At 42.8% G+C, this 20,502-nt stretch overlaps 3 protein-coding genes and 1 long non-coding RNA gene across 10 annotated transcripts in view; 3 read left to right on the forward strand and 1 right to left on the reverse strand.

The window, feature by feature from the left end:
• trim33 (tripartite motif containing 33) overlaps nucleotides 1–7,189 on the forward strand; it is a 32,806-nt gene extending 25,617 nt beyond the window's left edge. For 2 of the 4 annotated variants that reach the window (XM_048240698.1, XM_048240699.1), the window contains 6 exons: nucleotides 1,040–1,530; nucleotides 2,154–2,274; nucleotides 2,645–2,719; nucleotides 4,024–4,176; nucleotides 5,783–5,833; nucleotides 6,253–7,189. In XM_048240698.1, the coding sequence (XP_048096655.1) occupies nucleotides 1,040–1,530; nucleotides 2,154–2,274; nucleotides 2,645–2,719; nucleotides 4,024–4,176; nucleotides 5,783–5,833; nucleotides 6,253–6,498 (1,137 nt within the window). In that variant the 3' untranslated portion in view covers nucleotides 6,499–7,189. The remainder of the gene's footprint in view (nucleotides 1–1,039; nucleotides 1,531–2,153; nucleotides 2,275–2,644; nucleotides 2,720–4,023; nucleotides 4,177–5,782; nucleotides 5,834–6,252) is intronic. The other 2 variants (XM_048240700.1, XM_048240701.1) reach the window with 1 other exon arrangement.
• Nucleotides 2,662–9,082, reverse strand: LOC125293069. Its single transcript, XR_007193317.1, has 3 exons — nucleotides 8,964–9,082; nucleotides 8,805–8,808; nucleotides 2,662–2,749 (listed from the first exon to the last, which is right to left on the reverse strand). It is a non-coding gene; the product is annotated as an uncharacterized LOC125293069 (long non-coding RNA).
• Nucleotides 7,908–18,672, forward strand: slc66a1 (solute carrier family 66 member 1). 4 transcript variants are annotated; one of them, XM_048240704.1, is made up of 9 exons: nucleotides 7,908–8,037; nucleotides 9,865–9,927; nucleotides 10,223–10,415; nucleotides 10,513–10,642; nucleotides 10,803–10,890; nucleotides 11,100–11,254; nucleotides 12,322–12,420; nucleotides 12,734–12,919; nucleotides 17,508–18,672. In XM_048240704.1, exons 3-9 carry the CDS (start codon nucleotides 10,225–10,227, stop codon nucleotides 17,589–17,591), a joined length of 933 nt encoding a protein of 310 aa, XP_048096661.1. In that variant the 5' UTR covers nucleotides 7,908–8,037; nucleotides 9,865–9,927; nucleotides 10,223–10,224; the 3' UTR covers nucleotides 17,592–18,672. The 4 variants fall into 4 exon arrangements, with proteins under 4 accessions (XP_048096661.1, XP_048096659.1, XP_048096662.1 ...); XM_048240702.1 differs by having other exon boundaries at nucleotides 7,910–8,037; nucleotides 10,220–10,415; XM_048240705.1 differs by lacking the exon at nucleotides 7,908–8,037 and adding an exon at nucleotides 9,215–9,332.
• Nucleotides 18,673–20,465: 1,793 nt separating this feature from the next.
• The window catches only part of nr1h5 (nuclear receptor subfamily 1, group H, member 5), a 14,478-nt gene continuing 14,441 nt past the window's right edge, over nucleotides 20,466–20,502 (forward strand). Inside the window, exon 1 of the mRNA XM_048240247.1 lies at nucleotides 20,466–20,502. This exon is cut by the window's right edge and continues 71 nt beyond it. The gene's annotated coding sequence lies outside the window, so the exon portion shown is untranslated.

The following is a 20,502-nucleotide window of genomic DNA, read 5'->3' on the forward strand; positions in this document are numbered from 1 at the left end:
CCTAATCATACATACATACACACATGGTCATGGACAGGTATACACCAAGGCAGTTCTAAGATTCAATCAGATAGCAACTTAATTATGGGATTTACTGAAAATGACTCTTTAATAAGTCTATTTTGTGCATCATAAAATGCAGTTAGGTTCCATTTGTCCTCATTGGTAAAGGCTGCCTAGTATTCTAATGACTCATAGTGTTGAAGTGATAAGAAAAGTCATTACATCTTGGATATAAGTTTATGTTATTTTAAGATGCATTACATCTTGCCATTCAAGTCAAAGGCTGGTTTCATACATCAGGAAAGAATCACCTTCTGGGGTTATCAAATAATCATGCTGTTGCGCTCCAATGATGTATGTTTTAAAGGGCCCAAGATTAATGGTGTGACTGTATTGTTTGGAGTAATTAGATGACTGATGTGTATGCAGTCTCCCCCGTAAACGCACGTCTTCAAACCCACGACAGCCTGAATGCTGTCTGCCTCTCCCTCTAGCAAGGGTCATTAGAATGCAGGGGCTGCTTTCTCTACACCTCTCATTAAAACACCCAGTGACCACACACACACTCACTCACTCTCACACATACACACACACACACACACACACACACACACACACACACACACACACACACACACACAGAGAAACCTCAGATCATTAACGCATTGACGCACACACACAGACCTCAGATCATTACCCTGACTCACACACACACACACACACACTCACTCACACTTCTGCCCTGTCCTAATGACTCATTTCGGAACCGTCTGAGGGTCCTCCTTAAATGCCTGTGGTCACACAGCCCTACGTCTTATCAGCATTTCTGGAGTCATGTGACTCAGACATGAGCCTGAAGTGAATCCATACGCACACTGCACAGACCCCCAGTTTCCTCTTCCTCAAATCATGCAGAATTCAGAACTGCAGGATTATTTGTCAGGCATTAGCATGTGCCAAACCTTGCATTTGTTTCGAAACACACACACACCTTTGCTGATCTCATCGGTCCCTCCCCCTGTTTTCTCTTGTCCAGATGAGCAGCCCAGAGAGCAGTAGTGCCACGCCACCTCTGCCCGTCCTGGGCACTGTGTCGTCGGGCTCGGTGCAGGACATGCTCAAGTCGCTTAGTGACATCGTCAAGAGGGAGCCCCAGGACAGCGCCAGCGGCTGCAGCCAGGCCAACAGGACATCCACCGCCACGACGGCCTCCTCCTCCTCCTCCTCCTCCTCCTCCTCCTCCTCTACCTCCTCTTCCTCGACATCTCAGACGCCCACTGCTCCTCCCCAGTCCCTGACCAATGGCAACGTGGCGGATCCGGCAGCGGCTTCGACAACAGCGGCGCAGGCCAATGGCGGCGCGAGCAATCAGAATGTGGGCGGAGCTACGGATGGGAGTAAGGAGGATGATCCGAATGAGGACTGGTGCGCCGTGTGTCAGAACGGGGGCGAGCTGTTGTGTTGTGACCGGTGTCCCAAAGTCTTCCACATCACCTGCCACATCCCCACACTACGCTGTTTACCGAGGTACACACACACACACACACACACACACACACACTGGCTAACTTATACACATCACTGTCACTATGCTGCTCACCAAGGTAGGTGTGACTGTCACTATGCTGTTCACTGAGGTGAACACACACACACACACACACACACACACACACACACACACACACACACACACACACACAGTCGCAAGTTATACACGTCAATTGCCGGTCTCATGCTGTGTTGCTCCCAGACATACACACACACACACCCAATATCCCTAATCCTCTTCCATGCCATCTCTGCTATGTAATTCACTGAGGGCACATATATTTGAGCAGTAACCTTTATTTCTCCTGTCACATCCCTACTCAAGGATGCACAAAGGCATTTTCTGACCCACACACACACTTACACATGCAGACACACACAGCTCTCTAAATATATTCTACATCATTTTCACATCCCCACACTACATTGCTGACCCAAAAACTGCATATGCACGTGCTTACAGACACACACACACACACACACTGCATGTGCAGAGTGCACGTGTCCTCGCACACACCCCTACCGCTGTTAACCTCTGACCCTGTGTGTGTGTGTGTGTGTGTGTGTGTGTGTGTGTGTGTGTGTGTGTGTTTTCCCCCTAGTGGTGAGTGGATGTGCACATTCTGCCGGAGCCTGGCCAGCCCTGAGATTGAGTACAGCTGTGACGACGAGGCGCCCAAGAAGGACCAGAGCGAGCAGGGCCTGAGCCCCGAGGACCAGCGGGTCAGTATGTCCGCCTGCAGTCTGGTCCCCACAGCTGGGCATCGCCTGAGCTGCAGGCGCTTTTCTATTTGCTAGACAATGCTTCAACACACTCACACACAGATACATGAGTTGGTGCACACTTATCTGTTTTTTTGTCTGCTCACACATAGGTTCTCACATTCAGTCTCATGTGAGAAAGTGATTACACACACACACACACACCTTTTTTCCTTGTTACTGTACACACATCTTTACCTCTCCTCCATCATCAGTTCAGATTTAATTATCTTTGATTTTTACTCTTTTCACCTCGATTTCCCATGATCTCCTCTCCTCTCCTCTCCTCTCCTCTCTCCTCTCTCCTCTCCTCTTGTTGTCTCGTCTACAGAGGTGTGAGCGCTTGCTGCTCTATCTCTTCTGCCATGAGCTGAGCCCGGAGTTCCAGGAGCCTGTGTCGTCAACGGTGAGGGATCCTCCTCTGCTCTGCTCACCTCTGCTTTAAAAAAAACACAAAAAACAAGTTGTTTCTACGCAGACTATTTGGAAGTTAATTTTAGTGGTTGACAATAAACTGAAAACACTACTCTTTTGTGACTGTAAGTGTATAGAGCCTTTGCAAAGATTGCTTTGGCAAAGTGATGAACAGTAATTGTGGCCCAGGTTACCAAGCCCAAGGTGCTGGTGAATACGAGATACAGCAAGACCTCTCATTAGTTCTAAGTGACTGAGTGAATGACTGACTTCCTACTATGAAGTTCAGTGTCAGTACTGTGACTTTTCACTGTCTTTGCCATTATGTATCAGCACAGATGCTGATTTAGTATTCAGCCACTTAAGATTCAGAGAACACCCGTCGTGCTGCTGGTGGGGTGACCTCCGATGGAAGCACTTCAATAGATAATAAAACAACCTGACCAACCATATGCTATAGAGTGGTGAAGTCCCGCCCCTTCCGTTTGCCTCCATGGGACTTATCTTTCAAAAAAATTTGAACGGCAGTCTATGGCGAAAAAGAAATTATTTTCTGGTCCCGGTTGACTTGTGCCTTGAATTACCCATATGATGTTTGTCCATTTTAAAGACAATTTTTCATGTAAAGACATTTGCAGTTTGTTTCGTAACTATTGAATTAGAATATTGTGAAAGATCGTAATTCCAACGACTACAAACCCATCAGTCGTGCTAGTGACGTTAGCTCATTCACAGCCACACTAGATTGTACAAGCATACCAGCAACAGGTCTTAATTGGGCTTTCCTTGCTGAAAAAAATACCATGAGTCAGAGGATTAAACACATCAGGTAAGTTGTATTTGTCCATAGACTGTACATTACATACTGTTAAGTGACATAGCAGGCAGCAAGATGCAACCGTTAACTAGCATTACAGCTCTTATCGTTTCATTACGTTGGTGGCGTTACATCGCTCGAGGCGAGAGATGTAGTCCACTGAGTGGATTCGCACAAAACCAACATAACTTTTGAAGTCTATCGAACAACAGTACTTTCTTGACGTGAAAAATGATCTTTTATATTCACACACATCATATGTGAAATTTGTGGCACAATTCAAACTGGACCAAAAAATAATTGTTATCTCTCCATTAACTCCCGTTCATAATTTTTTGAAAGATGGGTCCCATGGACCGGAAGTAGAAGGGGCGGGACTTCACCACTCTATGTAGGATTTGCATACGTGTGCCTTTTTGTAGGTAGTACTCCTTTTAACCAAGGGTGGGTTCCTGTGTTTAATATCTCTGCCCCAGCAGGTCCCCAACTACTATAAGATCATAAAGCAGCCGATGGCCCTGAACACGGTGAAGCAGAAGCTCCAGCTGAAGCACCCGCAGCACTACCGCAGCACAGCCGAGTTTGTGGCCGACGTGCGCCTGGTCTTCAGCAACTGTGCTAAATACAACGAGGTGAGTAGCATGCGCCCACGCTGGTGCCGTTGAGCCACAGGGCATGTCTCTCTCTCTCTCTCTCTCTCTCTCTCTCTCTCTCTCTCTCTCTCTCTCTCGCCTCTCTCCCCCTTTCTCTTTCTCTCTCTCTCACACACATTCGGGCTGCAGATCACTTAATATGCACGGACACAAGTATATGCACTGTGTGTGTGTGCACGCATGTATATGTATGTCTGTGCATATGCTACACACAAGAGCACACAGAATGTGGTTATGCATACACACGAGTGCATATCCACACACACACACACACACACACACACACAGCACATAGCTTTTGAAAACACTAACCTAGTCAAAATCTTTTTTTTTTTAACACATTTTCCATCTTCCTTCTAGTAATTCAAGCACTTTCATATCCTAGCAAGTGCACTACCTTAATGCAATTTGGTTTCAGTGGTGAAAAAAGATCTGTCTGTGTTCCTTAAAATTCAAATCAGCAATGAGACAGCCCACAGGGAGGGAAATTGGTATTTTGGCTGTCCTTTTGCAGGGCTTATGGCTATAGCCAAGTAATGTGATTTGAAAATGAAACCCAGAACCTACAGTAACTCTTCAACTGCTCATGTGCAGTGCTTTATAATGGTTGAGAGAAACTCATTCTGCATCCGTTGAAATACTTTCCTTTCCAAAAAATGCATGTTAACACAGGAAAGTAAGTGTAAGTTGCATGTTCAACTGACAGACTCTCATCCAACTGCACATACAAATGAGGGGGTCTTTGTTTACAAGTCATTACGTTACTTTTTGTTCCCCTTTGTGTACAAGTAGCCTTTGTAGCCTGGGGTCTATGTATAAAGGCATTTTCTTGTATTTCTTTGTAAATGTTGACCTTTGGACAGCCTTTGAGCTTGTTCTACTGTTTTAAATAGTTCAGTTGATTGTTCTATTGTTTCAAATTGAGTCCATAGGTTTCAGATGGTCAGTAGTGGGCGTTTCTCCAGGAGGTGAAGCTCACATGAGAAGTTCAGAAATAGTGCAGGACAGAATTGGAAAATCCCACTGTGGCCACATACTACAAATATGATACTTGATTTCCCTCATTAAGAAGCAGAAGGCATGTAGCAGGTTTTAGATTAGTAGGACGAGGTCTTCTACCGACCTCAGCTCAGTCATTGAATAGACCCATATACAGCAAGTTGTATTTAGGGAAACTGACTAAAGTCTATATCTCAGTCAGTCAGTCATTATAAGGGTGGGACTGTTGCCTTTGGTATCTCTCTGTTTTGATGCCTGCGGCTTTTGTCCGTCAAAGAAGCAGCACCATATAAGCAAAAGCATAAACAAATATAATAAATATTTGGAAAAGTGAGCCCTAGGATCTGTTCTCCAACTACTGCTATCGCTGGATAATCTCCTATTTAGAAAACAACCTGATTTTAGGGTTTAAATTTGTATGTTTGCCATTAATAGTAAGTTATCTGGCAAGCATAATATTGTGCTCCTTGGACAGCTGAGGATAAGTCCTCTCTGTATGTGCTATAAAATCTTTCTTCCCCCCTTTTTTGTGTTTTTTCCCCCCTCCTTTTTTTGTATTTTATTGTACTGTTATCGCCCTTTTTAGATGTCTCGCATAATCCAGGTTTATGATGAGGAGAAACCGATTAATGTGCAGGTAAGCGTCGCCAACACACACCGATGACGGGTTAAAGCGCGGTTCAAAGCGGTTCACCTGGGTCCTCAAACGCACTCCTCTAATGTTGTCTTCCTCTCTTCTCCCCCACCCACCCGCTCACCCCCTCCTCTCTCTCCACAATATGGACTCCCAATGTGCACTCTCCTGTCCCCTCTCTGCTCTGTCCTTCACCATCACTCACTTTCACACACACACACACACACACACACACACTTGCATTTCTCTCCATTCATTTCGCTGTCTCCTACTACTTCTGTCTTTTTAACTCACTCCCTTTTTGATACACAACCACACACACTCATCACACACTACACACACACATTACACACTACACACACACACTTCCCTTTCCTGTTTCTCTTTGTCCTCTCCTCCTCTCCTCCCGTGCTCTCTGACAGGCGGACTCGGATGTGGCGGAGGCTGGGAAGGCCGTGAGTCTGTACTTTGAGGAGAGACTGAAGGAGCTCTACCCTGACCAGAGCTTCCCCCTCGCCCCCGACCACGACCCCTCAACAGACAAGGACAAGGAGAAAGAGGAAGCGGGAGCAGCAGCAGTAGACGAGGAGGTCACCGATGACTCGGACGATGATGTACAGCCGAAACGCAAGCGCTTAAAAACGGAGAAGCCCATGCATATAAAGTGAGAACAAGCAAGAGAGAGAGAGAGCGAGAGAGAGAGAAAGAAAGTGACTGAGCCCCCAAGCATGGGAAAGATGGAAACTCGGATTGCCTGCACACGAACGTGAAGAAAGGAATGGTCTTCCTTTTCATCACCCCACTCATTCTCTTCCTCAGACTCTATAGGTCATGTGCTGGACCTGCTGGCGTATATCAAGTTCCAGTGCTACTTCTTATTCTCCCACTATGAAAAATGCCTTGTTATAAAAGAATAAAACTTTACAAAGTAAAGAGTGTACACCGAGCGGCAAACTGAAACTTTCATGTGCCCAGATGACATAGATGGCTGTTGACAGAGGAATTGCTTACAGTTTTGGGACTGTTTTGGCAGATTAAATTAATTAGTCTTTTTTATTATTATTATAATTATTACTATCATTTATGATGCTGTTTGTAAATCTGTTGTGAACAATGCTTTATAAAAGACCATACTCTCTCATCCCCCAATACCCTGATGTATTATAAAGTTTAACATTTAATTGCCTACTGGGTATTTGTATGTGTGAGTGTGTGTCTGTGTGTGTGCGCCTGTATGTTTGTGTGTTTGTTTAAAGTTTAATCGCTGTAAATAACAGAAACCATACAGAAACATGACTAAAGACTGGTTGTTTGGTCATTTACTTCAATAAAAGGTTAGAATGCAATGTTCCCTGTAAACCGCATCCGCCCCGTTTTTTTTTTTTTTTTTTTTTTTTTTTAAATAAAGACATGATATTCCAACAAGCCCAGACTGGAACAAATTATAGTGTAGTTTTTCCAGTCAAATAAAAGAAATTGATATGAGGGAGAGGGAACTTCTGATTGAACATTGGTCAAATGTCGCTTTTATGATCAGCCACATAACAACTTACGATTTAAATGCATCATTGAGGAACAAGAAGCGTGTGACGAGATTATTTGTAAATCATTTTCACTTCCTATTGACACTTTCTATTATTCATATTGACAAACTGTTGTAAGGTGTTATAACTTAATGAATTGTTGTGAAAGGAATGATTCAATTACGCAAACTAGCACTGGTGAAACTACAGGTTTACGTTATAGGCTACAAAAAGCAGCCTTGATTGGCGCAGATCAATGCTAGATTCGGCAGAGCTTTCAAACTACCGTTATGACCGCTTAACCACTATGAACTCTTGACAGGTTATGTAAAATATGATGGGGCCTACAAGGCAATATATTCTCCACACCAAAAAAACAGCATTTACTACTAATGAATGCAGGCTAAGTGCAATGCCAAAATCAATCACGTCAAAAACTCGAGCACAAGCCATTTACGGGTCGAACAGAGGAAGTCCTTTGAAACCAACAATTACGCACGCGTAAGGGCGTTATATAGGCCTAGATGTCAAGTTGCGGCGATTAGACTTCTGGGATCAGCGTTTATTTTATGCTGAATCGTCAAGGCTGGGGGTCAGGTGAAAACGGTCAGCTGATCGTCCTCTCAGTGGCAGGAGCTGGCGATACAGTGTTCTTGGAAGAAGCGTGAAGTTTTCTGTGAAAAGGTAAATTCGTTGGAGGACTTCTGCTTTTGTGGGACTGCGTTGGATTGCTTTCGTTAGATTGAAAATCCCCATTGTGTATTTTTCTGACGAACCATGTTATTACGATAATGCCGTCAAAGTGGGCGTAAGTTTGGAAGTTAGGGGAGAGCCGGGACGATTGAAACACGGGACGAATGAAACGATCCAGTTTTCTCCGAGCGTAATGATGATAGACCAACGTCCTTCGGTCAAAATATAGAGCATGTTAACCTATCAGCCAAATATCTTCCTGCTATGTCATTTTATCACGGAGTTACTATAAACGAGTTTTGATGCGCAAAAGTAAACTTCATTAGCGGTTACATTGTTTCGATTAGGCCTATCAATGAGTGTTTTCATTTAAAGGTTTGACTTAATGCTTATTCATTCATATCGCATACTTGTTTAGGCTACATGGAAAGCAAAACAAGCTATGGTGACATATGTCTGTGTCGGGACGATTGAAACACGTGACTGTAACTCCATGTATTTTAATTAAATGCACAAATATCTGTGTTTAAACAATCATTTATGGAGGTGAGCCATGGAAAACAGTTTTAGTAAGATGAAAATACATTTGGGCCCACCAGGCAAGGGGTCGAGTTTTCTCATGTTATCCTATGGAGACTGACGGCCGGTGGGTCGTTAAGCCTACTTATTTGGATGTACAGTGGCCTAACCCACGTAAAAAAACATAGTAAAAATGACATTTTCAACAATATAAACATGATATAAATGGGAAAGCTTACCGTTCTATAAACATGGCAGAATCATCCACAGGGCATGATATTTCAAAAAACGCTTCATACACGCTTCACGATGATGGCAATGAGTTGTTAACAGACATGCACAAAGACATATCACTGCAACAATCTATCTAAAATAAAACCTTTTGGGAGTAGGCCTACCATTCATGATATGTAGTAAAATGTCGAAGTTGTTGGACGTGTATATGGCTTAAACGGTATGTTTCATTCGTCCCCTTATGTTGTTTCAACTGTCCCAACCAGGAGGGACGAATGAAACATTACGCACGTCCCACTTTTGTTGTAATAATTCCTGAACGGTTTTGTTCAAAGCTGAAAATGCATCTGTATTTGACAGAGGACAGATGTAGGTTACTATAGTGACCAAATATTAGCTTTCAGTGTGGTACAATCGCTCTGTAAATTACGTTCAATTAAAAAGTGTTTCAACTGTCCCGGCTCTCCCCTACAGCTATTTCACGTTTATTTAAAATATTTCACTTTTAACGCGCAGGCTAGAACTGCTATGTGGTGAGGCTAATTTCAGTTTACATTTGAGAATAGTCTACAACAGATGTGTTTTTTTACATATGTTTACGGTGTTCACATGGTGGTGAAAAAATGCCAAACTTTCCAGAGAGGCGCAAGGGAGTGGACTCTAAATTGCTATTTGACAGAGCTAACGTGACGTGTTGATATGTGATGTACGTGTGTGAAATGTGATCATAGACAGTCTGACTCTTTTAAGACACATAAACAGATACGTTTTTGTCATTTCATCAGCGCTACTGTTACCTAAAAACTAAAACTATATTATGTTGACCAATCTTTAACCACCGTTTTAACTGTGATTAACATTAGACAATTGAACCAATGTATGTAAATGATTGTTGATGAACCGCTGTATCATTTCGTAATCGATCATGAAATTTCAGGCGACTTGATATTTTTCTTGGGATGGTACTGACCAACAGTAGCTGGTAGACACACTCCTCCCCCGGTGACGTCTGAAAATATCATCCAATGACAGTGAATATAAAGATGTTCACTTCCTTTTCCACAGACTTGTGTATACAGGACAACTGGTGTCCGACGGTCCACGAGCAAAAAGAGCGTTCCCAGAAAGGTAATGATGTTTTCCTCTACCCCTATCCAACCATTGCTGATATGATATAAAATGTAGGCTAATTTTCATGTCTGCTTTAGGCCTACTGTATGATTCGGCGGAGGAAAGGTCTTTTGGAAGAGATTTGCTTTGTTTATTTCGCATCACATAGGCTAACGTGTGGAATGCTAAAGGATTTTCTTGCCTCACTTATCAATCGACTTAGGGTGCTTTAACTGGAACCTACCCGAGTGCGATTAATCCCCCCTAGCATCTGGTCAAATTGCATTTTGTTTTTATATTTGTCTTCCAGCAGGCATGGTGTCAGATGGAATTCTTTCACGGATCTCAGTCGGTGCAGTTAACGATGGAAATTTCAGCTCTCTATGTCCCAATGGATCTGTTTGGGTTTGGGAAGGACTCGGGGAGTGCTCACAGGATGCTCGAGACATGGCCAGTGTTATCCTTGGCCTGCTGTCCATAGTGTGTTTTATGATATCATCGCTCCCGTAAGTCTTCACCCATTTCTTATGTCCTGCTGGCTCTTACTGTTTAGCCTACTCGTTTCTGAATTCTGGCACTTCTCCCTCAACTTGTTGTTCTCAGACAATACTACAGTTCCTGCCGTACAGGTAATATGGACCAGGCTCTGTCCATTTGGTTTCTGTTGCTGTGGTTGTCAGGTGACACATGCAATCTGGTAGGATCTTTTCTTGCTGACCAGCTGCCCCTACAGGTAGGGTGTTCCACAGACAGAATTGATTTACCTAAATGATGTCGGTTTCCTGGCTGGAGAATTATCAGTGAAATTGACATGATGTTGGATATTGTTTTCTTCGGTCTGAAAGGCCACTGTATGTTTTGTTTTTGCTGAATCTTTTCTTTTCTCCATTCAGACATATACTGCGGTTTACTATGTGTTAGCAGACATCTTGATGCTGGGACTGTACATGTACTACAAGACAAAGAACAGGTTAAGCGCCAGTGAGTGTGTGCATTGTGTTTGTATTTACTGGAAGATGGCCTACCCTAAGCTGACTAGTTCCAATGCACACGAAGAGTTGAATAGACACTGAATAAACACAAGAGCAATTTACTTTTAGCACATCTAATATGATGATGATCCTGATGATTTCTGAAATGCATCCTATGTGGTCAGTGCATTAATCTCATCATTCCTTTTGCATTCATAGACAATGGCACTTTGAATGCATTTGGTGTGCTTTGCCTCCTGGGGATGTCCAGTCTTGTTGCCCTTCCAGGGTCGACTTTGGACAAGCAGGTAGCACCTGTAGCGCATGGCAGCCGAACATTACTTTCAGTATCAGAGGAGATCCCTACGTTGGAGGTAAGGGAAATTACTTATTTGTTCAGTGAAAAACTATGTTAATTGTGTGAATGTAAAAAGTATCTCATGGCAAACTACTTTTGCTATGGTCACATTACCAGGCTGAGGTGACCCGAACCTCTTTCTTTTTTTTTCATTAATGTGACTGATCTCTCAGGACTGTTTGGACATAAATCATATTGGGTAAAAAAATGTCTGAGTCACTTTGGCATGTGGTCCAATGTAAAATGTATATCCAATATTTTTGGCCATGTGACATGAAAGAGAATGGTCAGATGTCATGGATTATTTCTCATACACATCTACTGCAGTTTGTCAGTCAGTTTTAATGCTGCATCCCAGTGAAGCTGGACTTCAATTCCAAAGTCAAGATTTCCAACCTCTTGGAACAAATGCAGCAGAATGCCATTCGGTATGCCATTTGGGAAATCCATCTACCCTGCCTTTTTGTGACTTGGATTCAAAAGCGTGCCATTGATTGTGCACAGGCTTGCTGTTTTGGTCGATGCATCCACACTATATTTAGATATACACTCACCGGTAACACCGGGTTGGACACTATTTTGCCTTCAGAATTATATTAATACTTTGTGGCACAGATTCAACATGGTGCTGGAAACGTTCGCCAGAGACATGATGGCATCACACAGTTACTGCAGATTGGCTGCACATCCATGATGCGAATCTCCTGTTCCACCACATCCCAGAGATGCTCTATTGGATTGAGATCTGTTGACCTTTGAGGCCATTTGAGTACAGTGTACTCAAGATTATTTAAATGACCTTTCTTCCCCATTCTGTTGCTTGGTTTGAATTTCAGTAGATAATTTTGGCCATGTCTACATGAATAAATGCACAGAGTTGCTGCCATTTTATTGGCTGCTAAGACATTTGTTAATATCTTAATGATTAGTTGAACAGGTGTATCTAGGAAAAGTGGCCGGTGAGTAGGTTACTTGGAGCTATAAATGGGAACTATGAAAATGGACAAATTCTTTCTGAAGAAAAATCGAGTTTGAACAATGAGACTTGTAATGTACTAACATAGCCGTACTTTGTCTTTTAAGCTGACGTCCTTCACTACCAGGGAGATCATTGGCTTCACCATTGGGTCCGTGTCCTCTGTTATGTACCTGTGCTCTCGGCTACCTCAAATCTACACTAATGTAAGTAGAACTTCAGCCATATGCTGGGTGTAATTGCAGACCCAAAGGCATACTAAAAGACCTGGCCTCTTGCTTTTTGCTATCATGTCTTAAACCATAATGTGTATGCTTCATGGCTGTCTAAGAAGTACACATCCATTGTATTCCTTCTCCTAAAATGAGTGTGGCACCCTCCGCTTTCGACATTTACTTTTTACTTTAGATTATATTGTTCTCAATACAACTCCGCACGCCAACATCGCACTTTGCCACCACCGCTTTGGTCCATTCATGCCTCATTTTCACCAAATCCAACCCTTCAATTTTTTGGCAGTACAAGAGAAAGTCCACAGAAGGTGTGTCCTTCTTCCTGTTTGCACTGGTCATCCTGGGGAACACGACCTACGGCCTGAGTGTGCTGATGAAGAACCCGGAAAACGGACAAGGGGAGGTCAGCTACGTGATCCACCACCTGCCCTGGCTGATTGGCAGTCTTGGCACACTCTGCCTGGATGTATTCGTATCCTTTTCAAAGATTGTTTGTTTTGTTCACAATGCAGGGGAGTATTGTTGCACTCAGATGATCTAGAGTTTAACCAGGTACGTTTGAACCAGGAGTTGAAGAGGGAGAGAGAGGAGTAGTTTGCACACTGAAAGAAATGACTTAAACAAAGTCTTCAGAAAGGAGTTTTTTCCCATTTAATTTTGGGAGCAAGAGCAGACGTTTCAGCCGTCCGGCTATTCTCAATGCTCACAGTGAATCAACTGCAGACATGCAATTAACAAGTACCCAGTTGGGTTAAGGGCAATCAAGAAACAGGGGTGGTGGGAGGGGCTTTAGGCCAGACCCAAACGCATTTGTTTTTGTTACAACACTTGTAGACATTCATTTAAAAGAGTTAGTGAGATAAAAGTTTTACAAAAAGCATGATAGATTTAAGTCCTCGTTCATCCCTTTTGGACAAAGGCTACCAAGTTCAGAAATCCAGAAACATTCTCTCTGCAGCAGTGTTTTATCCAAGTCCCGCCTCTCCTTTTAGGCAGGATCCTTTCCACACCCAGAAATCTCAGGTCAGCAATGGAGTGCCCTGCAGACTGAATGTCGGGCAACAGATGACATTTCATCAGCTCTCCTAATTGCACTCATATGTTCAATTACTCTTGTTCGTAAGGCCCTGGTGGTTTTACCTACATACAGCAATGGGCAAGGACAGATTAAAATATACACAACATGGGTGGATTTGCATGTGATGAACTGTTTGATTTTATGTCTTATGTGTGTGTGGCTGTGTGAAAGCCTGAAGTTTCAAGTAGTGTGAACATGAAGTGCAACTTTTGCAGGGGAAATTACCCTTGGCATTAGAGAGTGCTAGGCGGCGTGGCAGTGTCAGCATGGACCAGCCCATCTCTGAGATTAGGGTTTCTAGAAAAGACACAGAGAGGTAAATTCTGAAAGAGACCACTCAGTTGGTCATCGCTTTTAATTATATGCCAATGAGAATTAACAATGTTTCTGATGTCACTGCTCAAAGGACTATATGTCAATTTATGTCTATACGTCTCATTTTGTTTAGAGGTCAAATTGAGTGGTTGTGCATCAGATGCACGTACTTTGTCTAGTGCTCCATCAAGCCAACTGCTGGGATATCCTCTAGAGCTAAAATTTCTGTATAGGATTCTGGCTTGGGCCTCAGTCATTTTTGTCAGAGCAAATCCGATGCAGTCTGGTGAACTGACTGAAGGGCAGACCTCGTTTCAAAGATGTAGGGTGGGCACTTGTGGCATGAAGTAAACTATTTTTCTCTGTGTCTTTCCTGTACAAAGAGGAGACAATGTTTCCATCAGTAAGTGAAATACAAGTATCTAAAAAGTTCACACAGGTGGTACTAGCTGAATAAGTAAACTTGATGGATGGTCTTAGACAGTTCATATACAAGACAAAACAATTCAAATTCAGGTAATGAGCCATGGAAAATCACAAAACAATCATCAATGTATCTTTTGAACAACATGATCTTCACTAAAAAAGGATTGTTATTGAACACATACTGTTCTTCCAAGAAACCAGGATATAAATTGGCATAGTCAGGGGCCATAGTGGCACCCATGGCTGTGCCACTGATCTGAAGGTAATATTGATGTTCAAACAAGAAGTAATTTTTATTAAGCACTAGTTCAGCCATTTTTACAATGAATTCAGTTGTTAGTCCATCAGTCCGAAGATCAAGGAAATATTTAAGAGCGGTCAAATTGTCAATGTGAGGGATGTTGGTCTATAAAGAGGTTACATCCATAGTGGCAAGCAGAACATTCTGACTTGAATGACCAATCTGTGATACACATTTTAGGAAGTCAGACGTGTCCCTGAGGTAGCTAGGGAGTGTGGTGACCAAAGGCCTTAGAATGAAGTCTACAAAGTTAGAGTGGTTCAGTAAGGATATTGTTGCCTGCAACAATTGGGCGACCTGGTGGATTGGAGAGACTTTTGTGGACTTTTGGCAAAATGTAAAAAGCTGGTCTAGTTGGGGTACAATTGAACAGGTATTTAAACTCTCGTTCAGAAATTATGGAGGAAGAGTGAGCTTGCTGGAGGAAAAGCTTCATCTCCTTTTGAAATTTACTAGTAGGGTCAGAGGGTAAAGTTCTGTAATAGGTCTGATCTTGAAATTGTCTTAAAGCCTCTTGGTCATAGAGGGTTTTAGGCATAATCACTAGACCACCTCCCTCATCTGCTGGCTTCACAACAATATGTTTGTCTTTGCACAGCTTGTCCAGGGCCTGTTTTTCAGATAGTGTCATGTTATTCGTACTGTTTGTAGGAGGAATAGCAAGCTTTCAGGCACCCCCCTACATCCTGATGAAGTAAGACTCCTCAATAAGGGTTTAAGTTCTGTCCCTTGTAAACCTGCTGATTCCTTTACTACTAAAATAGAACCGTTTACATTTTTTCCCAATCTGAGACTTAAAAGTTACTACAAGGACACAACCACCACTTTTCAGGCATCCAACAAACAAGAGCGAGGTAAATTTAAACCTACAAGCACTTTTTGCCCCAGTCTTTAACTCCTCATTAGATACTTTGTCGACTTGTAGAACGTGATGTTGAGCAGCTTTTTAGCAATCCTCCTCCTACAAACAGCACGAATAACATGACACTATTCTGGTCATTTAAGTCAGAATGTTCTGCTTGCCACTATGGATGTAACCTCTTTATACACCAACATCCCTCACATTGAGGGTTTGACCGCTCTTAAATATTTCCTTGATCTTCGGACTGATGATGGACTAACAACTGAATTCATTGTAAAAATGGCTGAACTAGTGCTTAATAAAAAAAAATTACTTCTTGTTTGAACATCAATATTACCTTCAGATCAGTGGCACAGCCATGGGTGCCACTATGGCCCCTGACTATGCCAATTTATATCCTGGTTTCTTGGGAGAACAGTATGTGTTCAATAACAATCCTTTTTTAGTGAAGATCATGTTGTTCAAAAGATACATTGATTGTTTTGTGATCAACTTTTTAGACACTTGTATTTCACTTACTGATGGAAACATTGTCTCCTATTTGTACAGGAAAGACACAGAGAAAAATAGTTCACTTCATGCCACAAGTGCCCACCCTACATCTTTGAAACGAGGTCTGCCCTTCAGTCAGTTCACCAGACTTGCTCCGACAAAAATGACTGAGGCCCAAGCCAGAATCCTATACAGAAATTTTAGCTCTAGAGGATATCCCAACAGTTGGCTTGATGGAGCACTAGACAAAGTACGTGCATCTGATACACAACCACTCAATTTGACCTCTAAACAAAATGAGACATATAGACATAAATTGACATATAGTCCTTTGAGCAGTGAAACATTGTTAATTCTCATTGGCATATAATTAAAAGCGATGACCAACTGAGTGGTCTCTTTCAGAATTTACCTCTCTGTGTCTTTTCTAGAAACCCTAATCTCAGAGATGGGCTGATCCATGCTGACACTGCCACGCCGCCTAGCACTCTCTAATGCCAAGGGTAATTTCCCCTGCAAAAGTTGCACTTCATGTTCACACTACTTGAAACTTCAGGCTTTCACACAGCCACACACACATAAGACATAAAATCAAACAGTTCATCACATGCAAATCCACCCATGTTGTGTATATTTTAATCTGTCCTTGCCCATTGCTGTATGTAGGTAAAACCACCAGGGCCTTACGAACAAGAGTAATTGAACATATGAGTGCAATTAGGAGAGCTGATGAAATGTCATCTGTTGCCCGACATTCAGTCTGCAGGGCACTCCATTGCTGACCTGAGATTTCTGGGTGTGGAAAGGATCCTGCCTAAAAGGAGAGGCGGGGACTTGGATAAAACACTGCTGCAGAGAGAATGTTTCTGGATTTCTGAACTTGGTAGCCTTTGTCCAAAAAGGGATGAGCGAGGACTTAAATCTATCATGCTTTTTGTAAAACTTTTATCTCACTAACTCTTTTAAATGAATGTCTACAAGTGTTGTAACAAAACAAATGCGTTTGGGTCTGGCCTAAAGCCCCTCCCACCACCCCTGTTTCTTGATTGCCCTTAACCCAACTGGGTACTTGTTAATTGCATGTCTGCAGTTGATTCACTGTGAGCATTGAGAATAGCCGGACGGCTGAAACGTCTGCTCTTGCTCCCAAAATTAAATGGAAAAAACTCCTTTCTGAAGACTTTGTTTAAGTCATTTCTTTCAGTGTGCTCTCTGTCTCTCTGTCTCTCTGTCTCTCTGTCTCTCTGTCTCTCTGTCTCTCTGTCTCTCTGTCTCTCTGTCTCTCTGTCTCTCTGTCTCTCTGTCTCTCTGTCTCTCTGTCTCTCTGTCTCTCTGTCTCTCTGTCTCTCTGTCTCTCTGTCTCTCTGTCTCTCTGTCTCTCTGTCTCCAACATTACAAGGGTGCCAACACCTCTTTATTAAGTTTGATTTATGTTATCAAAACAATTTGAAAATGCTTCCCCTTTACCTCCCCTTATGCTAGGTCAACCGGTCAGATTTTTAGGTTTTTTTTTTTTAACTTGTTTCAGATTGTACTGGAGCAAATGTTCATGTTTCAGGTTCTGTCCTTGACTTGTCTTTGCACAGATCTCTTTGCAGTTCATGACCTACAATGGCAAGCATCGAGACTCGGTCTCCAGTGATGAAAATGCACCTCTCCTTGGCAACTAAGACCAACTGTCAGACTAGACTGTAGAAACCAAATTTATTTTAGTTCTTGCTTTTATTTTTTTAATCATATTTAAGGGTATTATGTTTTTATATTATCAGACTTGACTGGTAATATTCTATGGGGAGTATAGAAGTTTTTTTTGCCTTTTATATGCTCTTAATTGTTTTAATGTTGAAAAGGGACCTCATTAAAAATGAGAATTCTTGTGAAGACAGCGAAACATTTGCACAAAGCCTTTTCTGATGACTCTAGTTACGTTAGTTAAGTATTTTTAAAATAAGAGTAAGGTCGCCCTCCAATGGTTTACTCTTGTACTACTCACAGGATTGTTATGACTGGCCCACATTGTTCTCACTTTTTTTCTTCATTTCTCTCTGTTTAATCACTATTTCCAATGACTTTTCAATTATGTGATGCAGTATTGGTACTGTAATTTTATGAATGTACTTTAACTATCGTCATTGTAAAGTTTTTCCAATGATCACGGATTGTTTACAGAATTGGTAGGAGTGAGGGAAGGTGAACTGCTTTGTTTCCCATTTTCATAGATATAGATATCTATATCACACACACACACACACACACACACACACAAATGCCTTGGAATATTTGTCAGAAAAGGTCGCACAGAACTGTGTACTAAAGATTTTTTTGAGACCAACATGCCTTGCTTGAGTTTTTTTTTTTTTTTATTTTTTTCCCCCCCTTTCTTGAATTTCCAAAATTGAAACAAAATCGATCTTCTGGACAGACCTCCCCCTAAATTTTGAAGTGTGTATGTTTAACAGACATGTTTCACTCTGATGAACCCATGTGAACATCTCTGCATGAATGTTTGGTCACAAAACCACACGGAGCATTACAGAGTTTAACAAGTTTTCTTTACTGTAAACGCTGCATTATTGTAGGCACATACTGTCCCCGCTAAAGACCTTTGATTGGTACATAATTGGTACATTAGCGATTGCTGGATCATAATGACTGTATTGCTGGTTTTCTGTAAGGCAGTCTTAATACAGGATGTTCAGTCATTATACCATTAAAACAAGTTGGCGTCATAATGACTTCATACAGAAAGGTGGAGGTTGTGTGTGCTGTTGCAGTGTTCCTAATTATAATAGGGTCATTCATCTAATGTGTATATTTCACCTGCTGTCCCCTGACACTAGCAGCCTAATTTCCACTTAGGGCCTTCTTTACAAGCCTGTCATCTTGTTGCTGACTGATGACTCAAAACCTGGCCTCGAAAAGGACCAGAGGCCCTTCTTATGCAATCCTTGCCCAGTGCCCAGTTATGCGTTGCCACAGACCCGCGATCCTCCTGGCTGCCTGGCCGGCGCAGGCTAGAAGACGCCGTCCTGGGGTTAATGCTGCCATTTATCCTGCTGGCTTCCAGGAAAATGGAGCCATGTTACTGTTCATTACGGGAGTTATTGTCATCAGCGTCCTGTTAGCCAAATGGACAGTGGGGTCAAGATGCTGAACTTGGGAATGTCCCCCGCCCCGCCCTCTCCTCTCAGGCTGAGGCTACCCCTCTTCACTCCCAAGTGAGGGACATGGAGGGCCCACCCAGAGAGAGAGAGAGAGAAAGGAGGTCAGAACAGCTATCTCTGTAAGGGGTCATGCAGATGAACTGTGTGTGCGTCCGTGCGTGTGATGTGTGTGTGTGTGTGTCGTATATTTTCAGTGCAGCTTGGGGTATAATTCAGAGGTGACAATGGTCAGGAGGAGTAGGAGTGTGTGTGTGTGAGGGTAAATGGAGGTTGCTGAACTCCTTAATGACAGAGGTGGTAGAAGGAGTGTGTTTGTGTGTTTTAGGATTTTTGGTGCTGTTGAGCTCTGAACTGGCAATACAAGGGGAGTGGGAGACTTGGGGGTTGGATTCTGAAATGACAGTTTTGTGTGTGTGGAGGGGATATCTAATATATATGTTTGTGTGTGTGTGTGTGTGGAGGGGATAACTGATATATGTTTTTGTGTGTGTGGAGGGGATAACTGAGTTGTATATATGTTTCTGTGTGTGTGTGTGTGTGTATGTGTGCGTGGAGGGGAGTGACAGAGCACTGCGTGTATCGTGGCACGCCGTGGTTGTGAAACTGTGGAAATAAATGGGTTCTCACTGCGGCGGCAGGAAGAAGCAGTGATAGCACACGGACATCCATCACCAAGATGAGGCCAGGCTGTTTATAAACACGCCGCTGCTGGGAATGTCCTAATGAGACGACCCATTCACACACACACACATACACACACACACAGCCCAGGGCTGCTCTCGCGGATCGCACACTCACAACCACCGCTAAATGCTCGGACACGTTTCACGTTCACTACCTGAGGTTTCTCTAACCTCAAACCTGTATACACACTCACAACACGCAATCTGCCTTGTGTTGAAAATGGAGCTCACCCGGCTGTGTGGGATGCCATTTAACTCCCTGGGAAACGTCAACTATCCTGGGGATGCGAGATCCTGTACAGCAGTTCTGTACACAGCCCACTCAGTTTGGGGTAAATTCCATATCAAATCCCACTCTGTCATAAACATATCAAGTGAAGAAGTTTGCATACGGACTGTGTTGAGCTGATATCATTAAGTGAGAGGGACTAGTGATGAGTAGTCTGGTCTTAATCCTGAGTCGGGTAGTGAAAAGATTTTTTATCCAATGGCGGCAAATTGGGCTGTTAAAAATATACTGAAAGATTTGAGATACAAGCATGAGTGGTTTCTGTTTGAGAGGGAGTACTGTTTGTTCTCTCTTGGTGTGTGTGTGCGTGTGCGCGTGTGTGTGTGTGTGTGTGTGTGTGTGTGTGTGTGTGTGTGTGTGTGTGTGTGTGTGTGTGTGTGTGTGTGTGTGCGCGTGTGCGTGTGTGTTTGGCAAGAGTAGGATAACAGAGGTTGGACTGCAGTCA

The sequence above is a fragment of the Alosa alosa genome, chromosome 4 (genome assembly GCF_017589495.1).
Source record: "Alosa alosa isolate M-15738 ecotype Scorff River chromosome 4, AALO_Geno_1.1, whole genome shotgun sequence".
Classification (NCBI taxonomy): Eukaryota; Metazoa; Chordata; class Actinopteri; order Clupeiformes; family Clupeidae; genus Alosa; species Alosa alosa.